Source organism: Anguilla anguilla, chromosome 11, assembly GCF_013347855.1.
Source record: "Anguilla anguilla isolate fAngAng1 chromosome 11, fAngAng1.pri, whole genome shotgun sequence".
NCBI classification, from domain to species: Eukaryota; Metazoa; Chordata; class Actinopteri; order Anguilliformes; family Anguillidae; genus Anguilla; species Anguilla anguilla.
The window spans coordinates 36,414,603-36,441,142 of NC_049211.1; the positions used below are offsets into that span (position 1 = coordinate 36,414,603).

General features: G+C 42.7%; 2 protein-coding genes and 1 long non-coding RNA gene across 4 annotated transcripts; all 3 read left to right on the forward strand.

The window, feature by feature from the left end:
* Nucleotides 1–3,859: 3,859 nt before the first annotated feature.
* On the forward strand, nucleotides 3,860–5,315 carry LOC118208698. The gene is made up of 3 exons (XR_004761617.1): nucleotides 3,860–3,940; nucleotides 4,571–4,603; nucleotides 5,242–5,315. It is a non-coding gene; the product is annotated as an uncharacterized LOC118208698 (long non-coding RNA).
* LOC118208037 (sodium- and chloride-dependent GABA transporter 2-like) lies at nucleotides 5,316–18,335 on the forward strand (the record flags this gene model as incomplete). Its single annotated transcript, XM_035382299.1, has 14 exons — nucleotides 5,316–5,499; nucleotides 6,892–7,026; nucleotides 7,312–7,452; nucleotides 9,252–9,333; nucleotides 10,504–10,636; nucleotides 10,733–10,867; nucleotides 11,079–11,182; nucleotides 11,919–12,043; nucleotides 12,276–12,388; nucleotides 14,336–14,473; nucleotides 15,003–15,105; nucleotides 15,837–15,937; nucleotides 16,471–16,641; nucleotides 17,827–18,335. Coding segments are annotated over 14 exons (1,863 nt in total), but the record flags the coding sequence as incomplete, so codon positions are not given.
* Nucleotides 18,336–21,467: 3,132 nt separating this feature from the next.
* On the forward strand, nucleotides 21,468–25,273 carry ppil1 (peptidylprolyl isomerase (cyclophilin)-like 1). 2 transcript variants are annotated; one of them, XM_035383612.1, is made up of 4 exons: nucleotides 21,468–21,637; nucleotides 23,119–23,273; nucleotides 24,735–24,803; nucleotides 24,946–25,273. In XM_035383612.1, the coding sequence occupies exons 1-4, from the start codon at nucleotides 21,582–21,584 to the stop codon at nucleotides 25,164–25,166; spliced, it is 501 nt and encodes a 166-aa protein (XP_035239503.1). In that variant the 5' UTR covers nucleotides 21,468–21,581; the 3' UTR covers nucleotides 25,167–25,273. The 2 variants fall into 2 exon arrangements, with proteins under 2 accessions (XP_035239503.1, XP_035239504.1); XM_035383613.1 differs by lacking the exon at nucleotides 21,468–21,637 and adding an exon at nucleotides 22,120–22,275.
* Nucleotides 25,274–26,540: the final 1,267 nt, after the last annotated feature.

Below are 26,540 nucleotides of genomic sequence, written 5' to 3' on the forward strand. Positions count from 1 at the left end.
CCACACCAGAAGATATACACTTTGATAGAGAGCAGAAATAGCCCACATTAAAAAAGACAAGGCCACAGGAGAAGGTCAGGTGGACGACAGGTTGCTAAGACAAGGCCGCAGGAGAAGTTCAGGTGGACGACAGGTTGCTAAGACAAGGCCACAGGAGAAGGTCAGGTGGACGGCAGGTTGCTAAGACAAGGCCACAGGAGAAGGTCTGGTGGACGACAGGTTGCTAAGACAAGGCCACAGGAGAAGGTCTGGTGGACGACAGGTTGCTAAGACAAGGCCACAGGAGAAGGTCAGGTGGACGGCAGGTTGCTAAGGCCGTCCCCCCGCACAGGCCACCACTGTAGCAGTCTGAGTGCCACCGCTCGGTTAATAGACGAGAGAGACGAGAGTTATTTCAGGACGTGAATGCGTCTTTTTATTTTTCATGGCCGCCACGCGGCTTTCGGTTTCATACCAGACACAATGGTTGCTGCTGACTCTCGGTCAGCACTTCCTCCGTCTCCAGTCAGTTCTTCTTCTGCCTCCGTAGACCGCCTTTTAAGCGTCCAGGCTCACTGTCGAGGTAATCAGCACATTGTCAATTAATCAAACAATTAAACATCGGTGCTGATTAGTAATCCCCAACAGCTGTGGCGCAGAGTTCCGAGAGCCGCCCCGCCCACTCGCTCTCTGCAGCCAACGCAAAGCCACGCCCACCCTACCACAGAGACCTTAGGAGAAGGACAGGTAGACAGACTCAGGCCTTCCGGGACATGCTGTGAGGCCCCCGGATCAGCAGTGGGCCCAGTGAACCCTGGGAAGGGAGGTAGGCCAAGTGGACGATATAGGAGGAACTTGGAATGCTTTGATGGAAGGTTCTGAACAGTAAACAGGCACATGTATGATGATATGCGTGCAGTGACATGTATGATCATATGTGTGCAGTGACATGTATGATCATATGTGTGCAGTGACATGTATGATCATATGATCATATGTGTGCAGTGACATGTATGATCATATGATCATATGTGTGCAGTGACATGTATGATCATATGATCATATGTGTGCAGTGACATGTATGTATCAGCTCCATCTGGTTGTTTTAAACTAATCCAGAGCCTTTGGCCAGAGGGGTCATGTCTTACGTATCTCTTGTTGACTTTACACCCCAAATCTCTTGTTTTTATTTCTTTAATGTTTTGAGGCCAATGTGTTGCAGGAGCTGCTGCTTCAAGGTCTTGACCGTCGACTGACTCAGGGCATGATAGCAAGCATGATAGCAGGGAGTGTACAGGAGTGTGCAGGGAGAGTACAGGAGTGTGCAGGGGTGTGCAGGGAGAGTACAGGAGTGTGCTTGGAGTGTACAGGAGTGTACAGGGAGGATACAGGAGTGTGCAGAGGGGGTGCAGGAAGAGTACAGGAATGTGCAGGGAGTGTACAGGAGTGTGCAGGGAGAGTACAGGAGTGTACAGGAGTGTGCAGGGAGAGTGCAGGAGTGTGCATGTTGTGTGCTGGGAGAGTACAGGAGTGTACAGGGAGTGTGCAGGTTGTGTGCAGACAGTGTAGGGAGCGTACATGGAGTATACATGGAGTGTGCAGGGAGAGTAAAGGGAGTGTGCAGGGAGTGTACAGGATTACAAATGACTGTTCCTGACACAGCGTCTTACATGAAGTGAAAGTTATAAGTCATTACCAGGGACAAATTGGCTAACTTCCTACGAGTACAGATGTGCCTTCAGGATCCCCGAGTTTTCCTCCTTTCTTCTCATGTGTAATGGTCTGAATTCACTTTTTTCTCCTCATTGGCTCATTCTTTTTGCATCTATTTTAATTAATTAATTAATTAATTAATGTATGTGTCAGTACAGATGGCACCTTCATGGTCAAAGCGACCAGGCAAGGTTTTATTTCATCTTGAAGGCAGGGAGTTCTTTCACTTTGTATTCCCAAACAGGCCAATGAGGTAGACATGGTCTCTGGAGGAACCTGCTGCTGGACATTAAGTAAATATAAGGATGAATAGTGCATGTAAGGGGAGGGAGGGCACAGGTACGGGGGGTGGTTGAGTAAGTGAACATGGTTATACTTCTGCTATATTTCCCTGTTGCAAGTGTGCATTCCCCTTTGCACTGCTTTTCAGATCTTCCTGTTTTCTGTAATTGCTTTCATATCTACATATGCACAAAAACTCTCTCCATTAAAGCCCTGGACTTGGAGAAGATCAAGCAGAGGAGCATCAAGCAGAGAGGATGAATGGAATCACCTTTGCATTTATCAACTATACTGCGATATTGCACAAATTGTACATGTATTCATGAGGTCATTTTTATGCCGAAAAACCATGACGGCTGATCTGAAGAAGTTCATTTTTAGTTATAACTCAATTTCGACCAAACATGTAGTTACTGCGGTTTGCCTTTGGACGGCAGTATAGTCTGCAGGTAAGACCAAACAAATCTACATATCTACAAATCTGCATTATAAGGTGTACCTGACTTACACCTTCCTCATCTACTATACTGCTTTTGAAATATTAAAATGATCAAAGGTCATCCTCATGAGAGTGAATTATGGAAGCATATCACAGTTGAAATGAAAATGTAATATGTAAAACAGCAGTGTAATCTGAGCCAGCTACTGGCATAAATGCTCTATGCAATCCTCAGCTGTTTTTTGTTTTTGACAGACATTTTAATTGTGCAATATTCACAGGGTGCAGGATACAAATAGCTTTTTTGGCGCAGTTGTTCTTGCGCTGGTTCCCGCCGGATCCCAACTAGTTTATCTTTCATACCAGGAATCAATTTTGTTACTCTTCTTTGAACTTTTTCCAGAGCCACTATATCTTTATTGTAGTTCAGTCCCCAGAACTGCGCGCAATACTCCAAGTGTGGTCTAACAAATGTATGTATAAGATATATATAACTTAGTATAAGTTATATATAGTATAACTTCCTTGGATTTATACTCAATACTTTTTGCTATATATCCCAGCATCCTGTTGGCCTATTTCTTTTACTGCTAAAGCACAGTGCCTAGAACCAGAAAGGCTTTGATCAACCATTACTCCCAAATCTTTTTAAAACTGAGCACATTCCAATTTTGTTCCTCCCATAAAGTAATCCTGCCTAATGTTTTTATTTCCCACGCAGACTATATTAAATTTCATTTGCCAGGTTTCCACCCGCTTCTGGATTTTATTTAAATCTCCTTGGTTTACTTTAGTAGCTTCCAAACTCTTAGCAGCACCTCCCAGTTTTGCATGATGTGCTTTACTCCAATAGTAATGCAAACTGGAAAATTAAAATGTTTTTTCTGAACTGTATGGATGTTTCTAGTGATATGCAATAATGGTGCCAAAATTATTTAAATTCCATTTGCCTTACATGTATTTGCATTCTCTAATAAGGCATGTATTGTAAAACTGGAAATTTATGACAGACCTGGACAATTCAGAAATAGACATCTGCATCACATTTATACTTATTAGATTTATAGAAGATTTATATTCAATCCATCCTTTTTTCAATATATTTCCATTCCTATTTAAGAAACTGTACATTAATTTCTGGGGTTTGAGTTCTTGGGGTTTGAGAATGGGTTTCAGTTCCTCTGTAATATGCTCTACTATACATAATATTTAACAAATAAGCAAAATGTATATATATATATACATATACATATATACATATATATACATACATATATAATGAAGCAGGTGCACTTGCCGAAACCTCTGACAAGGAAGTCAGAGGGAAAACTCTTATTGTGATGTAAATGGTCAGACCAGCCAAACAGGTCAGACTGCAGTCTGAGTAGAGCCTTTCAAACCAAACAACCAATCCCGAGGCTGCACTCTCTGAAAAAGGGTTCTTTCAGGTTTCTTTCATTTGACAGGTATCACACACAGGAATAACTCTCCTTTAAACGATTTTCACCTGACAGATTCGTCATTAAGGTAAATGCAAGTAGAAACCCTGCCTGTGAAGGGTCTGCTCGTGCCCATAATGTTTCTGCTTTTTAGATATAGAGGTGCTTTCATATTAGCACTAACATTTATCTATTCAGACTAAGCACTTTACTAATAGAACACCATACCAGACTAGGGCATGAATTAGGGAAAGCTAAATTGACAGATAACCCCATTAAGTTAACCCCACCTCTCTAGGGTTTTCGTCATACTTGTTCCTGGTTATGGTTATACACTTTGTTGTACGTCGCTCTGGATAAGAGCGTCTGCCAAATGCCTGAAATGTAATGTAATGTAATATGAAACATTCTCCTTTAACAAATTAAAAATCAGGGAAACTGTACATGAGGATTATATGTAGCAGGGCTACCCAGCCCTGTTCCTGGAAATGTATCATCCTGTAGGTTTTCATTCCAACCCAAATAAAGAATTCAACAGATAGAGATCTTGTTGAGCTGCTAATTAGTAGAGTAGGGCGTTTTAGGTTTGAAATGAAAACCTAGAGAACAGTACATCTCCAGGAGCAGTGTTGCGCAACCCTGGTATATAGCATAGCTGTACACTTAAGTTGATGTAATCAAACTCTGCTGAAGTCAAATTAATTTTCTTTGCGTTCAGTCAGACATTTTCCTGACAGCACAGCTACATAGGGTAAGTGCTCTGTCACCCTCTGTTTGTGGAAGGTCGTCACAACGTAGCTTGGAGGTAATTGTCTGTAGGGAAGATGTTGCCTATGGCGGAATCAAAACATTTCTGATTGAGAAACGAGAGCAAAGAAATAAATATTTACTCACTGTTTTGTTTGATACTTGATACAATGTTTTGTTTGAACCTTTTGACACAAATCTGATTCTATATGGTAAGCAACGATGAGCAACATAGCCGCAACGTCTTCCCAAAGGGCAAACTATCTCCGTGTGATGCAGCGACTGTCCCACAGATGCGAAGCGACAACAGAACACCAACGTCAGCCCTATGTAGCTGGTATCAGTGTGCTGTCTGGGAAGGCTCTCCAGTCATTGATATTAAAATGCCCCATTGTATTTCCTTGAAGTATACTGTAGGAGAAACAGAAAGCCAAATCTGTCCTTTGTAAAGGCCACACTTCCAATATTGAGTATAAAATATTCAGAGTACATAAATGTCTGCCAATGTTGCTTAATTATTCAAGTATTATGAATAGTCATTAATTATTATCCTGCCTTTAATTATCTAACTCCTCAAGTTACTCTGAGCAGTTTGTTCAATAGACGTACACAGGTCATGAAAAGAAAACATGTTGTGTTTAGGATGGAATCTGAGTTGTTTGGTGACATCACCGCCGCACTGCCAATGGGAAGGAGGGGTTTGCCCTAGCAGGTTCCATGAGCCAGAGGTGCATTCGAAGGTGATCCATCAGCGTGGCATGATGGCAGGCCCGGGGACTCCGATGAAGGACAGGGACCAGTGGGGAAGTAAACTGGAGTATTTCTTCGCCATGGCCGGAAACGTTGTCGGCTTGGGAAACGTGTGGAGATTCCCGTACCTGTGCTACAAAAACGGAGGAGGTGAGTGAAAAGCAGCAGGAATAATGGCTTTTTACTACCATGGGAGAACATGTACTGCCAGGCATCTTTGTGAAAAGTGGGAGGGAGCCTGTTTGGCATGCTTTTCCAGATGTATCAATTACTTAAGACATTGTTTGGGATGCACTTTGCACTGCTACTCTTAGGCAGGCTCATTCTCATAGAAATCAAACAGGAACAAACCCTATCTAAAAATGCTTTTCCTTTGTCTTTTTATTTTTCCATTATTATTTATTTTCAGAATTAAAAAAAAAAGTGTGTCTATAAAGACAAAGGTTTTTTGTTAAAAATGAGTGGTGGTGCTAGCAGCCAATTCCCAGAACTCTACAAAGTGTTATTTTTGAATTCTGTTTTGATTTGATCTTGAGTGGTTCATTCTTGTGCACAGAACACTTTATATACATTTGTATTTATCTCAAAGGTAGGGTATTCCATCATCAGTTATCTTAAAAGTTGTAAAAGACGGTTGTTAATGTGTGAAATCAAATGAAAAGCAAATTTGCTAAATCAATTTTGACACAAACTCAGTCACTCAATCACTCAGTCACAGTAGATCAATCTCCAAAAGGCACCAGGGTGCATTTCTAGACCACTGTCTCAGTTGCAAATGTCCATTTGTCTACAGAAGACTGACAATGTCTGTCTGTCTGTTAAACAGATTTTACCCAGCAATCCTCAAGGAAAAAGTTTCATTCAGTGGTGTTGAGTATCACGCTTCCCACCCTAAAGATTAAGATGGGTTACTACTTCTATTTTAAATGAGGTGATTGCAGGACTTTTACTACAATGACTCCAAATAAAACTGCAATGTGTACAGGGCCCACTGTCATTCAACATAAAACAAAATGGGCCAATTGCAACCAACTGAGCAAAAATTCTCATCATAAATGATTAGTTGTAATAGTGGACCTGGTCCTAAATGGGAAGCGTGCTTCTGTGTGCAGGACTAAAAAAATATTTAATTCCTGTATAAAAATATTGTGCAAATTTTTTGCATTTCTTGGCAAAAATACCGGCAGCCAACAGCCAGATGTTTGACGTCATTTTGCAGAGGCAAATCTAGATGTTCAGAACAGACCAATTATTGAAACTAGACATTCCACGGGGCTGGCCTCAAAAACCCGGGCCCCACCTCAAAAACCCGGGCCCCACCGGGCGGCCCCACCCCCACACGCCTCCGAGGTTTTTGAGTGCGGCGACGCCGCGTTCCGCTGGGTACCTACGCCCAATCTACTGGCCGCAGACGGTGGTTCAGAGACCGCGTCCCGGCCCGGAACGGCGCCCGGAGAGCCCGTCGAATCAAAGAAGAAGAAAAAAAAGAAACAGTGCATAATGGAATGTAAATGAAATTATTGGGTTACTTTCCCCTAATAGGAGTATTCCTCGTCCCCTATGTCCTGTTCCTTTTTACCTGTGGGATTCCCCTCTTTGTCCTGGAGACTTCGCTGGGACAGTACACTAGCCAGGGGAGCATCACCTGCTGGAGGAAGATCTGCCCCATCTTTGGAGGTAGCACGCCCAGCATCACATCTCTCTATTACCAGGATTGCAGACACACCACTGAACCTTCATTTTGTTCATTATCATCATATTGTTTATTTTTACATTGAGTTCAACATGCCTGGTCAGTACACAACAAATTAGTAAATGTATCTTTTTGGTGTACCTACATATTAGCATCTGCATTAAATATCTATTATACTTCTAGCCAGATGAATCAAAGAACGTTTTGTGAACTTTTGATTATTTGCCATATTTATCTCACAGAATAGTCCCTCTGTGTATCTCTCTCAGGACTGGGCTATGGGAGTCAGGTGCTGGTTGTGTATAGTGGAATCTATTACATCATCATTCTGGCCTGGGCATTCCTCTACCTGTTCTCATCCCTCAGCGCGGAGCTCCCCTGGGCCACTTGCGGAAACACCTGGAACACAGGTACGAGAACATGCAGTCTGACATTACGCACAGATGCTTTTACACAGTTCATTGATCGCAGCGCGCGCACACCATTCAGGCACCATTCACAAATTTGCTTGCAATGACAGGTTTCGATATCAAACCTAGTTGCTTGCAGTGACAGGTTTCTGCATCACCTCTTACAGTACACGAGCTTGCAGTGATATACGCAAACGACTCATAGTTTTTGGCTGTCGATCGTGTCAGGATGCGTGGGGGGTTCGGATCCAAATGCAGAGGGGGAAAAACACAAGCTCCAAAAAGGGTAAGAACAAAAGACTTTACTTCACAAAAAAGGGAACAAAGGGAACAAAAAGCCTCGCAGGGCAACTCTTCCAAAACAAAGGAAAACTTCAGAAACACAGGAAAACCAAAAGTCCAAAAAACACATGGGAACAGAACGTAGCAGGAACACGATCAGCGACACACAACCAACAAGGATCCAGCACTGAGTTCAGGAGACGGGAAACTTAAATAGGCCACGACACAGACGAGACACAGGAGGGCACAATGAACAATCAGGCCACAGAGAGGGAAGGGAAAACGAGACAACCAGCAAACAATAATTGGATAATAGAAAACAATACAATTAAGCAGGACACAAAACAGAAGTGCCGCCATCTGGCGGCCCAACAAGGAAAGACAGAGGGAAAACACAGAACCCTGACAGATTGTCTGTTTTGAGAAACAAAACGTTCATTACATTACATTACATTCATCTGACATATGTCATCTGCTGTGATATGGAGTAGGACCATTTTTAATAGGCTAAGGTATTTCATGAAAGGTGATCTTTAATTCGTTGTTCAGAATATAATATTGCATGTCGATGTCATTGTTATTTCACTAACCGTAAACAAACTAATCAGCTGCCCAAATCAGCTTCTTATTGCCATTCTTATTCGTATTAGCCAGCCCAGACCTTTAAATTTCAGGGAGAAATTTCCATCCAAATGTACCATTTTCAATGAACCTTTTTTACTGTATTTGTTTATATAGACTATTTTATATTTATATTATATAAATATACTGTAAATACGCTTGCATGCTTCAGCCCGGAGGGGGGGGGGGGTAGCTCAGTTTTCGAAGCGCATTATCGCCTTTGCAAATAATCGCACAAGCGCGACCGATTTAAGGTGGACCGGAAGTTTCGGGAGATGCGAATCGGGAGCTAGCGTAGCCTACACAGATGTGTCTCAAACTAAAACTCAAATTAAACGCTGATGTAAGAAGCTAGGATACACAGATGTGTCTCAGACCAAAACTCAAACTAAATGCTGACGTAAGAAGCTAACATACACAGATGTGTCTCAAACTAAATGCTGATGTAAGAAGCTACCGTACACAGATGTGTCTCAAACTAAACGCTGATGTAAGACGCTAGCGTACACAGATGTGTCTCAAACTAAAACTCAAACTAAACGCTGATGTAAGAAGCTAGCGTACACAGATGTGTCTCAAACTAAAACTCAAACTAAACGCTGATGTAAGAAGCTAGCATACACATGTTCCTCAGACTAACACTCAGTCCTGTTAGTGCCTCTGATCTGCAGACGCAGGTTGGCCCACAGTTTCGGAACATTACAGCTGCAGGAAGCTCTGCTTGCTCTTTATACTCAACTTTAAGGGATTTAGAATCAAGCATCTGCAGACCAAAGGGCACGTTTGGGCTGAAATTTTTCCAGAAGTTCAGTCATGTATTCACATTCCAAAAGTGTAAGGATTATCCATTCAGCAGGAGATTCACCTGTCCTGTCCCTCTGCCTTGAATTCTGCAGACACATGCATCGCGCTTGGCCAGAACAGCACCACCGACTACTTTGCTGCGGATGCTACATCCCCTGTGATAGAATTTTGGGAGTAAGTGAGAAGTCTGATCTAACTGGCACTCTAGTGCCCCCAGTGGTGAAGTCAGGGCCCCACTACAGCCAGGGAAGCTCAGTTCCCATCTTCTTCCACAGACCGGAAACATACTCGTTTACACTGTTTTTTGGCTCCGTTATTGCAACATGTAACATTAGCAACATCCTCAGATCCACTTGCTGCTTAAATCACTACATCCCCAATCTCCCTTTTGTACCTGCTATTTCATTCCATGATATGCTGGAGGTTCCTGGCAGAACCCTGTTCCTGGAGATCTACCATCTTTGGTTTTCAGTCCAGCCCAAACAAAGCACAGCTCATTCAACAGCTAAAGATCTGCATTGAGCTCCTAATTAGCCGAGTCAAGTGTGCCAACTGAGGGTTGAAATGAAAACCTACAGGATGGTGGCTCTCCAGGAACAGGGATGGGCAGCCCTGCTGTAGCTTTTGAATGAGGGGTGCTTTGTTAGGGTTGGACAGTGCTATATCCTACAGCAGGACAATGATCCCAAACATATTGCTAAAGCAATAGAGGAGTCTTTCAAAGGCAAAAACAAGAAAATTCACGTCAGTCACTCGATCTGAATACAATGGAACATATGTTTCACATGCTGAATAGACGACTTAAGGCAACTAGCCCCCGAAACAAACAGGAGCTGAAGATAGCTGCAGTACAGGTCTGGCAGAGCATCACCAGAGCATACTCAACATCTGGTCATGTCTATGGGTCACAAACTTCAGGCACTAAACATGACTACTTTCATTTCCATAACATTATTATGTCCCAAACATGATGGTGCTCTGAAATGAGAGGGGGGGTATGTATAAAAAGTGCTGTAATTTCTACCTGGTGAAATAAGTGTATAAAAATACCCTATAACAAAAGCTGGGAATGTGCAGTTTAACCATAATTGTTTGATAACAAATCTAACAGTGGAGTACAGAACCAAATCAAGAAAAAAAATATATATTTGTCCCAAACATTATGGAGCTCATTGTATGTGCACTCATGTAAACCCAGAGCATCTAGTAAATGTCCAGATGTGAATACAAATTGTTATTGCACATAAAATTGTTATTGTGCATTTATTTGTTCCATAAAACCTTTTGTTGTTGGTTTTCTTTTGGCTAATGCCCTTAAAGACTGCATTCCTTTCATGGGTACAGGGGAAGGGTCCTGGGCTTGTCTGGAGGGTTAGAGGAGTTGGGAAGTGTACGATGGGAGCTTGCCCTGTGCCTCCTGCTGTCCTGGATCATCTGCTTCTTCTGCGTGTGGAAGGGAGTGAAGTCTACAGGAAAGGTGAAGTCCCCCTGGCTTAAGGCCTCACAGTGACTAATAATGTGGGCTAATGGAGGCTGTGTGGATTTGTGCTGAACTTAAGCATTTTATTCTCAGGTGGTGTACTTCACTGCTACTTTCCCCTACGTGATGTTGGTGGCCCTGCTGATCAGGGGGCTCACCTTGCCTGGAGCCAAAGACGGCATCATCTTTTACCTGTACCCAGACCCAACCCGGCTCACTGACCCCCAGGTAACAATACCTTCCCCATTTAACCCAGACCCAACCTGGTTCACAGACCATCAGGTAACATTACCTTCCGCAATTTAACCCAGACCCAACCTAGCTCACTGACCCTCAGGTAACTTTCCCATCCCCATTTAACCCACACAAGGTAAGGAAACAGGACACACTTTAAAGAACTTAAACACAGCCTAAGACTTTCCTAATGTTTATTTCATAGGTGTGGTTGGATGCAGGAAGCCAGATACTCTATTCCTATGGACTCTGCAATGGATGTCTTACAGCCTTAGGAAGTTATAATAAATATGACAACAACTGCTACAGGTAAGCTACAATACATTCTAATGGTGCTCACAATCTAACCATTAGGAATAGTTACAGTCTCATTTTCCCCGATTCCTCATCTGAAATGAATGACTTCACAAGCTTGTGGTAGCTGTGAGAGAGACTGTGCAGAGAGTCTGTGGTAGCTGTGAGAGAGACTGTGCAGAGAGTCTGTGGTAGCTGTGAGAAAGACTGTGCAGAGAGCCTGTGGTAGCTATGAGAGAGAGAGTGCAGAGAGTCTGTGGCAGCTGTGAGAAAGACTGTGCAGAGAGCCTGTGGTAGCTGTGAGAGAGACTGTGCAGAGAGCCTGTGGTAGCTCTGAGAGAGACTGTGCAGAGAGCCTGTGGTAGCTATGAGAGGGACTGTGCAGAGAGTCTGTGGTAGCTGTGAGAAAGACTGTGCAGAGAGCATGTGGTAGCTATGAGAGAGACTGTGCAGAGAGTCTGTGGTAGCTGTGAGAGAGACTGTGCAGAGAGCCTGTGGTAGCTCTGAGAGAGACTGTGCAGAGAGCCTGTGGTAGCTCTGAGAGAGACTGTGCAGAGAGCCTGTGGTAGCTGATGTTAGTGATGTTAGATGTGAAACGTGAAACAGGTGTGGCCCTCATCGCCTACCCCTGCCACAGGAAAAGAAGTAGGTTCTACTTCATTAACACCAGTCCAAGACTGAAGGCCAGGATTGGCTATGGAGGAGTGTGCTGAGATGAGTTGGTGACAGAGTTGGGTTTCCTGTGTTGCAGAGACTGTGTGTATCTCTGCTTGCTGAACAGTACAACCAGCTTTGTGGCTGGCTTTGCCATCTTCTCTGTGCTGGGCTTCATGGCCCAGGAGCAAGGAGTGGACATCTCTGTGGTGGCTGAGTCAGGTAAGAACTGCTGAAGCAAATCAGAGCTGAAGCTGAAATATCTGTATTCCAGACACTGTGATCACTGGGCCTTAGTTAAACTCATCACGTTCAACCACATCATTATGAACAGACTGATTTAGTCTGGTTTAAAAAAATTAACTGGCCTATTAACTGTGTTGGTGACCATGAACCCAGGCCCTGAACTGTAAGTGACGATTTGTGACAATTTGTGGATTTTCGATTTCATCAGGGCCCGGCCTGGCCTTCATTGCGTACCCACGGGCGGTGGCCATGATGCCTGTCCCCCAGCTGTGGGCGGTCTTCTTCTTCATCATGATCATCTTGCTGGGGCTTGACAGTCAGGTCAGTCTGAAGGAGAAAAAAAATATATATATTTTAATTTCATTTAAATGGGAAAAGTGTGTTTTTCCTGAGGATGATAAACACACTAGGGGCCACAGTAATTATCCCTGGGTTCCTGTTCTGCAGTGGGATGGAGTGAAAAAGAAAAAATGAGTTTAGGGAGAAAAGCTGACGCTAAAAGCTGAAGGACGGTAAAAGCTTGGCAGGGAGAACAGATGTTTAAGAGGACAGAGTAAAATCATGGGGCAGGAGATAAAAACATCTCCCTAAATAATGTGACTATGTGACGGATTGTGTAGAGTACTTCATCTGAGACAGGAAGACGCAGACTTTCAGAGGTATGAGGAATATAATTCCACACATGGGTGTACACTGCCTAAACAACTAGAGAACACTTCTTGTCTTCCTGTAATTATCATTTGGAATCAGGGAGGGAACTAGTTTGTTGTGTTATGGCTCTGGTGACGTGTTGCTGGTCTCATTGGAATGTCTTACGAGTTTGCTGCAGCTTGTGAATGCGATACTATAACTGCATGGCCAGAAGAGTCCAGTCAGTCTAAGTTGAGTGCATTTGTAATCTGTTGTGCACAGGAAGAGAACAATTATTGTGTAAGCTAGAACAGTCCCAACTAGAATTCACTGGTAAAAACAACACTAAAGCATTGGGATAACAGGTATGCCATCCCACCAAGTTACGGCTTGGCAGGGCGGCATACCCCATACCTATACAGCATGCAAGAGTTTGCCACTTTTTAGGGTTTCCTACAGGAATAACTACAGTGACTCTCAACCCTTAAAAACATTCATTTCTCTACCTTCTGACCCCATTTCAACAGACAGAATTCACAAACAACTTTATACATCCACACAATAGACTCAAACTTACTTGGGGAATTTAGCATATTTGATTTCTCCTTGTTCTTCTTTTTCCTGCTGATTACATCACCACAAATGCTGAAGGCCCACAAACAATATATCTCCCCATTGGATATTTAGCTACATCATCCAATAAAAACATTGGATACACACACATAATGCACAAACAGTTCATAAAATCATTTAAAAAGCCAGAATAAAGTTTGCAGGTGATCACCAGGATTAAGACCTACCCTTTTGGAGGACTGTTCTCTGGTCAGATGAAACAAAAATTGAACTATTTGGCCATAATGATCAGCGCTATGTATGGAGGAAAAAGAGTGAGGCTATTAATCTGAAGAACACCATCCCAACTGTGAAGCATGGGGGTGGCAGTATTATGTTGTGGGGGTGTTTTGCTGGAAAAGAGACTGGTGCACTTCAGAAAATAGATAGCATCATGATGAAGGAGGATTATCTAGAAATACTGAAGCAACACCTCGAGACATCAGCTAGAAAGTTAAAACTTGGTCACAACTGGGTCTTCCAGCAAGACAATGGTCCTAAGCATACGCCCAAAGTTGTACCAAAATGACTTAAAGACTACAAAGTGAAAGTACTGAAGTGGCCATCACAAATCCCTGACCTGAATCCCATAGAAAATTTGTGGACTGAACTGAAAAAGTGTGTCCGAGCAAGGTGGCCCACAAACCTGACTGAGTTACACCAGTTCTGTCAGGACAAATGGGCAAAGATTTCGGCAAAGTATTGTGAGAAGCTTGTGGAAGGGTACCCCAAGCGTTTGATTCAAGTTAAGCAATTAAAAGGCAATGCCACCAAATACTAACAAAGTGTATGTAAACTTTTGACCCACTGGAATTCTGATATAGTGAATTAAAACTGGAATAAATCTGTCTCTAATCGATTGTTTTAAAATTACCCCTGATGCGAACAAAGTAGATGCCCTAATTGACTTGCCAAAAGAAACGTATGGTAACATGAAATATACGGAGGTCGGAAAAACTTAGCCTAGGTGTATGTAAACTTTGGGCCTCGACTGTATAAGTAACAGAAATCCATTTTCCTTCTCAGTTTGTGAATCAGGAATCACTGGTCACATCCATCTCAGACATGTACCCCTCCTTCTTTCAAATTGGGCACAGACGCAAACTCCTGCTCCTGTTAATCTGTGTGGTCAGCTTCTTAATTGGCCTGTTTATGGTCACAGAGGTGAGTGAAAAACCTAATTCACAAGGAGTCTCAAACGTTGTCCTGGGACCCCGACTGTGTATACTGGTTTTTGTTACTGCCAATCTGGTGATTGAATAATAATAATAATAATTTTAACAGACCTCTACTCCTTGCCATTTGCTTTTTCTTGAAACTCCAGGAATTGTCCAGGACTCTGTTGATTTTGCCTGTAAAGTCTATAATTTAGTCAGTTTAAAACAACCTGTTTACAAAGAAATCAAGTCATTTAGCACATTACAGAAAATGAAAGCATTAGTTCATCTGACTGATTCAAAGTCCTGGTATTTGAATCTGCAACAGTTATTCTTCAGGGCATGCAAAGCTACCCATGCAAAACAGAAATGTGTATGCCTTCATAACAGCTCACTCTCTCCTGATTTTCATCCATGGCAATCCATTCAGCAAGTAATATACGTTCAATTCAGCTGGTCAGTGTTGCATGGAAGAAACCGTACAGAATCATTTAAGGATTATGAAATAATCATCCTTCCTTCTCTCCTTCCCACAGGGTGGCCTGTATATTTTCCTCCTGTTTGATTACTATGCCTGCAGTGGAATGACCCTGCTGGTCTTAGCCATCTTTGAGTCAGTCTGCATTGGCTGGATTTATGGTGAGATACAGTCATGCTATTGGGTCTCAGTGCTGAGGGGGGCCCATAGTCATGCTATTGGGTCTCAGTGCCGGGGGGGGCACACAGTCATGCTGTTGGGTCTCAGTGCTGGGGGGCACACAGTCATGCTGTTGGGTCTCAGTGCTGAGGCGGCACACAGTCAGGCTGTTGGGTCTCAGTGCTGAGGTGGCACACAGTCATGCTGTTGGGTCTCAGTGCGGGGGGGCCATAGTCATGCTGCTGGGTCTCAGTGCTGAGGCGGCACACAGTCATGCTGTTGGGTCTCAGTGCTGAGGCGGCACACAGTCATGCTGTTGGGTCTCAGTGCTGAGGCGGCACACAGTCATGCTGTTGGGTCTCAGTGCTGAGGCGGCACACAGTCAGGCTGTTGGGTCTCAGTGCTGAGGCGGCACACAGTCAGGCTGTTGGGTCTCAGTGCTGGGGGGCAGGGGCACAGTCATGCTGTTGGGTCTCAGTGCTGCGGCGGCACACAGTCATGCTGTTGGGTCTTACAGTGAATTGGTGGTGTGGTGCAATAGCCGTCAGTTTGCAGGCAGGCTTGCTTGAACAGACACAAGTGAAATAGGGACACCTTGAGAAGCACCATTTATGATTCCAAATTGGGGGGAAAATGAAGACACAAAAAGGGGTAAACTTGGTTAAAAAAAAAAAGCTCCTGAGAGAGGACTGATGCAAAAGAATGGCCGAGTATATTCAGTTTTGTCTTTCAGGTGCTCATCGGCTCTATGACAACATTGAGGATATGATTGGCTATCGGCCTTGGCCACTAGTACGGTACTGCTGGTGCTATATCACACCCATTGTCTACACCGTAAGTACTCATGTTCACCATTGCAGTATATCTAAAGCCTGTATTGTGCTTTTTATGAAACTACTTTATAAAGCAGTAACATCAAGCTTGGATCTCCATAGTGTGCAGCAAGTCCGTCATAGCTGCATTTTAGATTTCATTAACAGGTGTTTATGTTATGAAGTGATTTTCTCAGATAAATTAATTTCCATTAAAAATAATGATGCCTTAATTTGTCCCTCAGGAGGCAGAACAGACACACATTTGACACCCCATATAACACACAGGCCATCTGCACATTTTAACCCCAACAATATGACCCTGAAAGTGCGACAGCAGAAATACCAAGCTGTCATTAAAAAACATAAATGGAAACTCTTTTCATAGAACTTTCAAACAGAAATATCAAAGAGTAATGTACATACACAATTGTCTATATTGTATTGTTTGCCATAAAAATTACTTCCCTCCTGCCCTTATCCATTACCCCTGAACCCTGACCCCTTACCCCTGACGTCTAAACCCTAAGCCATAACCCCAATTCTCTCCGACAGGGCACCTTCATTGCCTCCTTGGTGAAGTACACGCCCCTCATGTTTAACAACACCTATGAGTATCCCTGGTGGGCGTATGTGATTGGTGGGTGTCTTACTCTCTCCTCCACCCTCATGGTTCCTTTCTGGATGGGCTACCAAATCAGCATCACCCCTGGAACATTAAAGGAGGTACGTCCGACTTCCGGGCAGCACGGTGGTGCAGTGGGTAGCACTGTCGCCCCACAGCAAGAAAGGTTGTGGGTTCGAATTTAGAGTCTCCAGTCCGCCTACCTGCATGTCTTTGAACTGTGGGAGGAAACCAGAGTACTCAGAGGAAATCCATGCAGACACAGGGAGAACATGCAAAGTGCGCATAGAAAGGCCCAGGTTGGATTCGAACCCGCGGCCTTCTTGCTGTGAGGCGACAGTGCGACTGCACCACCGTGCCGCCCTACAGCTGTTCATTTCATTGTGAAAGTAACTTAAGGAAACTATAATGCCAGTCAAGGACAACAAAAAGCACAGAAGGCTGTGAAGTCCAATGAGCTCTTAGGAAATAGATTGTAAACAAAGAAAACAGATATGACTGCTTAGCTTTAGTTTACACACCAAAACTTTTATACTTAAAGTAGTACCTCATTGGTAATACAACTGCACGTTTCATGGAAATACATTTTCTTAAATTATACTTATCGATAGGACAATTGCTGAAGTCCTTTATTTCCTCTGAATGAACAGCAGTGTCAGCCATCTTTATTTACCACTTGTAATTTTACTCATTCTCTCTGCTCTGGTCTTGAAATCCTACTCTAATGCTGAACTATCTATCACACCGTCAGGATACAAAATGAACTCCAATGTTCTCTGCTAAAGATGGATACAGGCATTTCTTTAAGGTTTTTATTAAATGTATGCAAAACAAAATTGGTAATGTTATATTGTGATACATGTGCTTATTATTATTATTATTATTATTATTATTATTATTATTATGCACTTGCGAACATCCTTGGATGTTTTTTACTTAATGAAGTCCATCATAGCCATATGTATTTTTAGTGAGGTGCAATTTCAAATTATCCGGGTACTGCCTCCACTGCCTGGCATTATTAGAAAATGGGCAGCACAGTGCTGCGGTGGATAGCAGTCACTCTGACCTTTACAGTGTTGGTCTCTGGGCAGCAGTCACAATCTTTATGAGCCTTACAGTGTTGGTCTCTTGGTAGCAGTCACAGTCGTTATGAGCATTACAGTGTTGGTCTCTTGGTAGCAGTCACAGTCGTTATGAGCCTTACAGTGTTGGTCTTTGGGCAGCAGTCACAATCGTTGTGAGCCTTACTGTGTTGGTCTCCTCTCGCCTCTCAAACTCCACAGAAAGTCCAAGTGCTCTGCACTCCTGCCCCTGAACTGTCGCTCCCCAGGACCAAAAAGGGGGCTCTCTGCCCCCCAACATTCGACACCTTCACAGAGATGTGCACTCTACGCCCCGGCCGGACCCCAGAGTCCCCCTCTGCAATGGCAGCCCACTGCAGCACACCTTCACCTCCAACAAGCGATTTTCAGTGGGTTTAAAAAATAAGGTCACACCCCTCTGCAAACCCTGGGGTCCACCACTGCCAGCTTTGGTGGCTTTCTACACTTAATTTGGGACAGTCTGTTGGTGAGCCAATCAACAGGCACCTCCCGAAAAAACACAAAAAAACACAGACTCTCTGAATGTTGCAAGGACACAAAATGCAACAATCGGCTGCTTTATAATGTTGCCACATATGAACATAGGTATGGAATACAGAGCTGTGCCGGTCTCAAAAGCATCACACAAACCCTCATCACACACAAACCCTCACACAAACCTTCATCACACACAAACCCTCACACAAACCTTCATCACACACAAACCCTCATCACACACAAACCCTCACACACAAACCCTCATCACACACAAACCCTCAGGAGCAGCTGGAGGGGTCATCAGTCACAGTCTTTTTGGTTGCTCTGCTGATGGACCCTGTGGATCAAGTTTGAAGGAACCGCTTAAATATGTTCAGTTATATGTTTCTGACAAGAATGGTGAGCACAGGCCACTGAATGAGCAGGATGGGTACCGGCAGGAGTCAGGACCCTTCGTTTTCACTGACATAATGATCATTTACCCTTTATAAATGTGTCCTGATGCTGTTATAAATGCGTCCTGTTGCTGCTATAAATGCTTCCAGTTGTTGTTATAAATGCTTAATTTTGCTGTTATAAATGCTGTGATATGTAATGTAAAGAATACTTTATGAAAGCCTGGGTAGGCTGTAACATATACAATAAAACCAGACTTTGATAACAAACAGAACTTTCTGTGTAGTTATTTACCTTGCTTGAATTTAGTCATCATATTTGCATAGATAATTATTCAAACACGAAGTCATGTGATGGGAAAAATTCTGTTTCTAATTTTATCTTGTGTAGACTGGGAATAGCTTTACATTTAAAAATGCTGTGGGTGGGCTCAAATCAAGTTTAATTTTTTGTAGGAATAAGTTTCAAAAATGCATAGGAATTATTTCTGCAGATCAGTTAAAGGTACGTACATTTCTTTAGAACACTTTTGTTTGTATTTGGTTAAATTTCCTTCACATTCAGACAGATAATAAAAAATCTCTCAGACTGCCCTAGGCTAAAAAGGCGTATACTGATTTTTTTATTTTATTTTTTAAACAAGAATATAAATACTGTGAAAGATCATATTAGGACCAAAATATAATTGAACCAAGAGAGAGACAAGACTCAACTGAACATCGGTTAGGCTTTTCAGCAAGAGCTCAGGGACTTGAAGGGCTTCCAAAGTGATGCTGAGCTTGCAGTGTTTCTGCTGGACAGGTAATTATTTTGCTTGTTCTATTTCTATTAGACAAAAAATCTAGCTCTCTATATTGCTCGTTTCTCCAAACTTACCTTTAAAGAAGGAAAGGATCCCTCCCGCTGCCCCTTCTCGTTCATCCGGTTTGTCTGTCTATCCGTGTGTCTGTTTGTGTCTGTCTGACTGCCTGCCTATCTCTCAGCCTGTCTGTCAGTCTCTGTGTCTGTCTGACTGCCTGCCTATCTGTCAGCCTGTCCCTCTCTGAATGGGCTACTCCATCAGCATGGGGATAATAAAGACTCAACTAACTAACTAGCTGCGAAGGTTGTTTTGTGATTGTTATGTTTTGTTTGTGATAAATAATGATACGTGTGACGTTGTTTTATAAGGTCATTTCCTCTTTTTGGGGTGCGGATTTATTGTTCATGCAATAAAAGGTACGGTTCTGGTTCCTGAAGTTAATTTTAAATACGAATGTTGATACAATGTTGAATAATGTTTACCTGTTCCTTCATTGCATGTGCACCCTGTTGTTATTGTTTCATTCACTGTAGGCTACCTATTTCTGTCCACTTCAGAAAACCACTTGAACATATAAACTTCTCATTTATTATTATTATTATTATTATTATTATTATTATTATTATTAATAATAATAATAATAATAATAACTTTATTTGTATAGCACCTCTCATACAGACTGCAGCTCAAAGTGCTTAACAGGAAAATAAAAACAAAAGGCAAAAACAAATAAAAACAAAAGGCAAAAACGAAATTTACTAACGAGTAGTTGATTTTCTTTCTAACCGAAGAATTAGGCCAGCTTTTGTACACCCGACCAGCTTGGTGGCGTATGGCATTATTATACACTCGCTGTGAACGGCAAGTTACGACAGCCAGTTAAACAGTAAGTATATCTACTGAATTTGCAGGTATAGGTAACATTAAACGTTTACGTTTGCTAACCAGGGGCTGCTGGATGCTCATTCGGTTAAGGCACTGCGCTCTGGACCATGCCAGTGCTGACTGTGGCAGCTCCATAAGTAGCTCCATAGGGCGATATACACATTCGCCCAGGGAATAGAAGGGTTTCGTTGGTTAGGGGGTCTCTGTTCATTGCTAACTACTGACCCCTGCTGGTTGATCAGGCTCAGTGTGTTGAGACATTTTTGTAGCAGAAGAACAAATCACAAACCATTTACAGAGTTGTGAAATCATTTACACAGTGGGAAATCCATTCTACAGATTTATAACTTATGCTACAAAAATGCTTGCATATCCATGGACTTATTTCCAGAGCTGCATGTGAAAGGCCTTCCTTTGACTCTGCTCTGTGCAAGTGTAGCTGTCGTCTCCAGCGTGAAACGAAGCAGATGGCTACTCCACGTTTCTGAGGAGGAGAAACATGGATTTCTACGCACTCCCGAATCATATAAGTGTGTGTGTGTGTGTGTGTGTGTGTGTGTGTGCATGGGTGCGTGTGTACTCCCCTGTCGCCGCTGTTGCCATGGCTGTGTAGTCACATCCTGAACTTCATATTATTTCGTGACTGAGCAAATAAACTGGCTGGAGGAATAAATATTAAAAATTGTGAAACTGCTGGTCAGATTACAGTATAGCTATTTATTTACCAATGCTATCAGCACGCCATTTTGTATTGTTCTGGCTCAATTTAATCTGTGACGGTACATACAGTGGAAAATCTAGCCCGTAATTCAATTTAATTGGATTTACATGCAGAAATTGTGACTGCTTGGTGTAATATTTACATGTTATTTTTTATCTGTTTTATAAGATGATTTTTAATTTCAGTTTTTACCTTTGCTTTACATTTCGTCATAAAAATTTAAAAAAATCTATATATTAAAGTAGACATCGGATCTAATCTCAATACAAGCTCTTATTTTGGAGAGCTCACACCGAAAGTCTCCAACTGAACTCTCTTTCTGAAAATGTCTGAATCGCTTTTGTATGTAATTTAAAAATATTGCTATTTTCGGGTGTTTCTTTTATATACATGGCATATAATTCCATAGTCTGGATTAACAAATTATTTTATTGCCTGTTGCTGTTACAAAATATACAGATTATTTTATTTAATTATTTTATATATCAGGAACTATTCAATCCTATCTCCAGGAATCCACACGGATCTAAATGGTGTGGGAACTCCGCGCGCGGCGCACTTGAGTTTTATTTTCGTCGTGCAATTTGAACAACGTTAGCCCTGAAGCTAACCTGTGCTGCAGCCAGAAAAAATTAAGTAACTAATAACTTTAATATGTCTGGAATTCCACCTGATTCGTGGCAGCCACCCACTGTGTCACTTGAAACGACGTAAGTGAACAGTAACCCGACTATTTTAGTCCAAGATTGCGTAAAACATTTTGATCAAGTAGTATCGTTGGCCATGCTGTCTAGCCAGTCTAACCGAACGCATCAATGTGTTTTGCGTCAGATAACATTGTCATTATTAATAGACTCATGCGAGCTACAAAAAATAAATAAATACAACACTGTCATGTTACTAGTTAGCTGTATTTAGCCTTTTATTTTACTGTCGCTCTTATACAGGGTGATAATGAACAAGCTAACATCTAACCAATATCTTGCAAGCTAATTTAGTTAATCGATTGGGTTTTCTTACATGGATGTCTAGCGATGTCCGCTGGTATTTGGTCAAATGAGCTGATGTAACTGGGGCCAAGTCAACACATGAAACACGTATTTAGCAAAGCATCGTTCCAGTGTTTTAGCTAAATATTGCTTGCTTTGGATTGATTCACTGCAGCTGCCGGGCTGTGTAGTCACGAGCCGGTTGGTGTGATGATGTCCCGTTTGGTTTAGTTGCATTGTGCTTTAAACTCAGGCGTTTTCAGTACAGCAGGGGATGTTGTGTCTCCCCATCGCTCTAGACTGTTCCCAGCTCATGCGCAGGAGCGTGTCTTCACAAAATACAACTTAGGGAAATTTGGGTAAGAGCATAATTGCTGAAAATGTATTCAACCCAGGAAATATTTTGTTTGTTTTTTTTCCTTTAATGTATGCAAATCAAACATACAGGTAAATTGGGGCTTCAACAAAGAGGGGAGAACAAATATTAACAAAGAACGACAAAACATGTTTGCGTTACATTCTGTAGTTTTGTTAATTTCATTAGGAGTTCATAGCATACGGTAGCTCATAATGAAGATGAGGAACTATATGCGAGTTGACTCTTAACGTTCACCTAAAGGAGCCGGCTTGGTTGCAAACTACCCACCTCTAGTCTAGTCCAGATTTCGCGTGGAGGATGTTGTCTATGTGCATTACTACGAGCGTTATGGGCTGGAGCAGACCTGCGCAGGCACAAATCAAATGTCGATTAGATTGTAGTCGTTCTGTTGCGTCCATTGAAAATGTTTGGTGGCGCTCGACAGGTTTAATGGTCTCACTCTGGAGCCCTGGGAAGCACTGTTGGAGGCAGTTTCCCCAGCACCTAATGTCTCTGGCTGACTTAAACAGAAACACGTTTTACGGACCATAGAAAACGATATGTAATTACAAATTCATAGTCAATATAATTTTTTGAGGAAAAGCAATACTTGTACTCTGCATCTTTCTGCAAGCTATGTAGATGTTTTTTCTTTAATTATTATTTGTCTACATTAAAAAAGTTACCTATAGCACCTTTGAATTGATTATTTAATGCTAGCAAGAATATTTTCATTTGGGAGATATGACTGAGGTTGAGGTAGCGTTAGCGGAAGAAAATGTAAGAAAAAACTGTATGCAGCTGACAATGTTATTGCATTAACAGTTCATCTGTGCATTTTCAGAATGGGGAGGGTTACTGTGGAGTTGTATTGGAAACATGCTCCAAAAACCTGTAAGAACTTTGCTGAGCTGGCAAGAAGGGGTTATTACAACAATACCAAGTTCCACCGTATCATCAAAGACTTCATGGTCCAGGGAGGTGACCCCACTGGCACAGGTGAGCAGGTCTCACCACCTGACCCGAATCCTACACCACCTCTCCTGAGCACTACACCACCTCACCTGAGTTCTATTGTAGTGTTATCATGGGAAATATTCATATTTAAGATTGCTTTCATTATTAATCAGTTGGACTGTAGAAATATGTAAGGGGGGAGGGGGTGGGATTGATACTGTAATCGTGGAAACAGCTCCCCTGATACACCTGTTCTGGCCAATAGCGTTCATGTTAAAGATCTGTTTGGCTGTATAGGGTGTGTGTCCGTGTTTGGCTGTATAAGGTGTGTGTCTGTGTTTGGCTGTATAGGGTGTGTGTCTGTGTTTGGTTGTATAGGGTGTGTGTCTGTGTTTGGCTGTATAAGGTGTGTGTCTGTTTTTGGCTGTATATGGTGTATGTCTGTGTTTGGCTGTATAGGGTGTGTGTCTGTGTTTGGTTGTATAGGGTGTGTGTCTGTGTTTGGTTGTATAGGGTGTGTGTCTGTGTTTGGCTGTATAAGGTGTGTGTCCGTGTTTGGCTGTATAGGGTGTGTGTCTGTTTTTGGCTGTATATGGTGTATGTCTGTGTTTGGCTGTATAGGGTGTGTGTCTGTGTTTGGTTGTATAGGTTATGTGTCTGTGTTTGGCTGTATAGGTTGTGTGTCTGTGTTTGGCTGTACAGGGTGTGTGTCTGTGTTTGGCTGTATAGGGTGTGTGTCTGTGTTTGGCTGTATAGGGTGTGTGTCTGTGTTTAGCTGTATAAGGTGTGTGTCCGTGTTTGGCTGTATAGGGTGTGTGTCTGTTTTTGGCTGTATATGGTGTATGTCTGTGTTTGGCTGTATAGGGTGTGTGTCTGTGTTTGGTTGTATAGGTTGTGTGTCTGTGTTTGGCTGTATAAGGTGTGTGTCTGTGTTTGGCTGTATAGGGTGTGTGTCTGTTTTTGGCTGTATATGGTGTATGTCTGTGTTTGGCTGTACAGGGTGTGTGTCTGTGTTTGGCTGTATAGGTTGTGTGTCTGTGTTTGGCTGTACAGGGTGTGTGTCTGTGTTTGGCTGTATAGGGTGTGTGTCTGTGTTTGGCTGTATAGGGTGTGTGTCTGTGTTTAGCTGTATAAGGTGTGTGTCCGTGTTTGGCTGTATAGGGTGTGTGTCTGTGTTTGGCTGTATAGGGTGTGTGTCTGTGTTTGGTTGTATAGGTTGTGTGTCTGTGTTTGGCTGTATAGGTTGTGTGTCTGTGTTTGGCTGTACAGGGTGTGTGTCTGTGTTTGGCTGTATAGGGTGTGTGTCTGTGTTTGGCTGTACAGGGTGTGTGTCTGTGTTTGGCTGTATAAGGTGTGTGTCCGTGTTTGGCTGTATAGGGTGTGTGTCTGTGTTTGGCTGTACAGGGTGTGTGTCTGTGTTTGGCTGTATAGGGTGTGTGTCTGTGTTTGGCTGTATAAGGTTTGTGTCCGTTGTTCGGTTTTGACTGATGTTGTTCCTTACAGGCCGGGGTGGCGCTTCCATTTATGGAAAACAGTTTGAAGATGAAATCAATCCAGAATTGAAATTCACAGGTGAATTGATTTTGTGGAGATTGTTTGAAATATTGTATTGCTACTACTATTATTATAGTAATAATAGTGGCGTGACAGCAATCTTATGTTGTCAGGGTATCTATTCTCCTTTAATTGCTGTGAATGATTTGCACTGTTTCAGGGGCAGGGATCGTTGCCATGGCAAACGCAGGCCCAAACACCAACGGAAGCCAGTTTTTCCTGGCGCTGGCGCCCACACAGTGGCTGGACGGGAAACACACCATCTTCGGCAGGGTTTGCCAGGGAATGGCTGTGCTCAGTCGCATTGGCATGGTGGAGACAAACGCTCAAGACCGGCCAGAAGAGGACATCAAAATTATAAGAACGTACTTACCCAATTGACCAACAATACAGATGGGGCTTTTTCCCCAGTTATGTCTTTTTTCCAGTGATTACATTTGCAGGGCAAATAAACATAAATTGGTTTTCAAATAAAATCTTTGCACATATTTTGTATATGGATCTTAGTTCTTTTGACATGAAGGAAGTTTTTTGCTGCAGTAAGCGATGTGATCTTTTTATGGATGAAGAACGATCACAAACGCGATAAACGATTGAATTAAATGTTTTGCTGTGTCTTTAGATTAGATTAGATTCAACTTTATTGTCATTGCACAGAGTACACGTACTGAGACAACGAAATGCAGTTAGCATCTAACCAGAAGTGCAAAAGAAGCAGTAAAGTGCAATAAGGTGTATGCACATATGTATAATATAAATATAGAATATGGAATGAAAAGCTAAGGTATATACAGTATGAAAGTGAATAAATATGAATACAATATGATAAATATGAATACAATGTAGTATAGACAGTTATAAACAGTATAGACAGTGGATAGATATAAATATGTTAAATATGTTTAAGAGCTCCATATACGACAAACATCAGTTTTGAGCCCAAAGGGGGCGGAGCCTGTCAGAAAATGGGGAGACACTGTTATTGCTCCTTTTCTCTGTTGGTGCCATGTTTACGGGTGGGTCTGCATGCAAGCTGCTGTCCTGTTTACATGCTCACTCTTTCCTGCTCTATGCCACGTCCCTGCTGGTCTCCCTCCATCATACAGCCAGCCTGTAAACCAGTCTCACTGGTCGAGCTCTAACGAGACAGAGAGTCTCACTGGCCGAGCCCTAACAAGACAGACAGTCTCACTGGTCGAGCCCTAACAAGACAGAGAGTCTCACTGGCCGAGCTCTAATGAGACAGACAGTCTCACTGGCCGAGCCTTAATGAGACAGACAGTCTCACTGGCCGAGCTCTAACGAGACAGACAGTCTCACTGGCCGAGCTCTAACGAGACAGACAGTCTCGCTGGCCGAGCTCTAACGAGACAGACAGTCTCACTGGCCGAGCCCTAACAAGACAGAGAGTCTCACTGGTCGAGCTCTAACAAGATAGAGAGTCTCACTGGCCGAGCCCTAACAAGACAGAGAGTCTCACTGGCCGAGCTCTAATGAGACAGGAAGCCTCACTGACCGAGCCCTAACGAGACAGAGCCTGACTGGCCGTACCCTAACGAGACAGTCTCATTGGCCGATCCAAAGGAGGCGGAGTCTCAGTGACCAGCCCAAAGTAGACGAAGCTACTCTGGCCAATTCTCCATGCTGCTTTAAGTACATAGACCTCTTAAGTCCACCATGGCTAACTGGCTGACCAAATCTGTTTTCACTATTGTGCACAATGCATGCCACAAAGAATAAAATTTCCATGTTCAC

Bases quoted from the DNA above. Each gene is read 5' to 3' on its own strand.
- ppil1 (XM_035383612.1), top strand. From the start codon at position 21,582: ATGTCTGGAATTCCACCTGATTCGTGGCAGCCACCCACTGTGTCACTT. The intron at 21,638-23,118 runs GTAAGTGAACAG...GTGCATTTTCAG, and splicing joins ACTGTGTCACTTGAAACGAC to AATGGGGAGGGTTACTGTGG. The intron at 23,274-24,734 runs GTGAGCAGGTCT...TGTTCCTTACAG, and splicing joins AGGTGACCCCACTGGCACAG to GCCGGGGTGGCGCTTCCATT.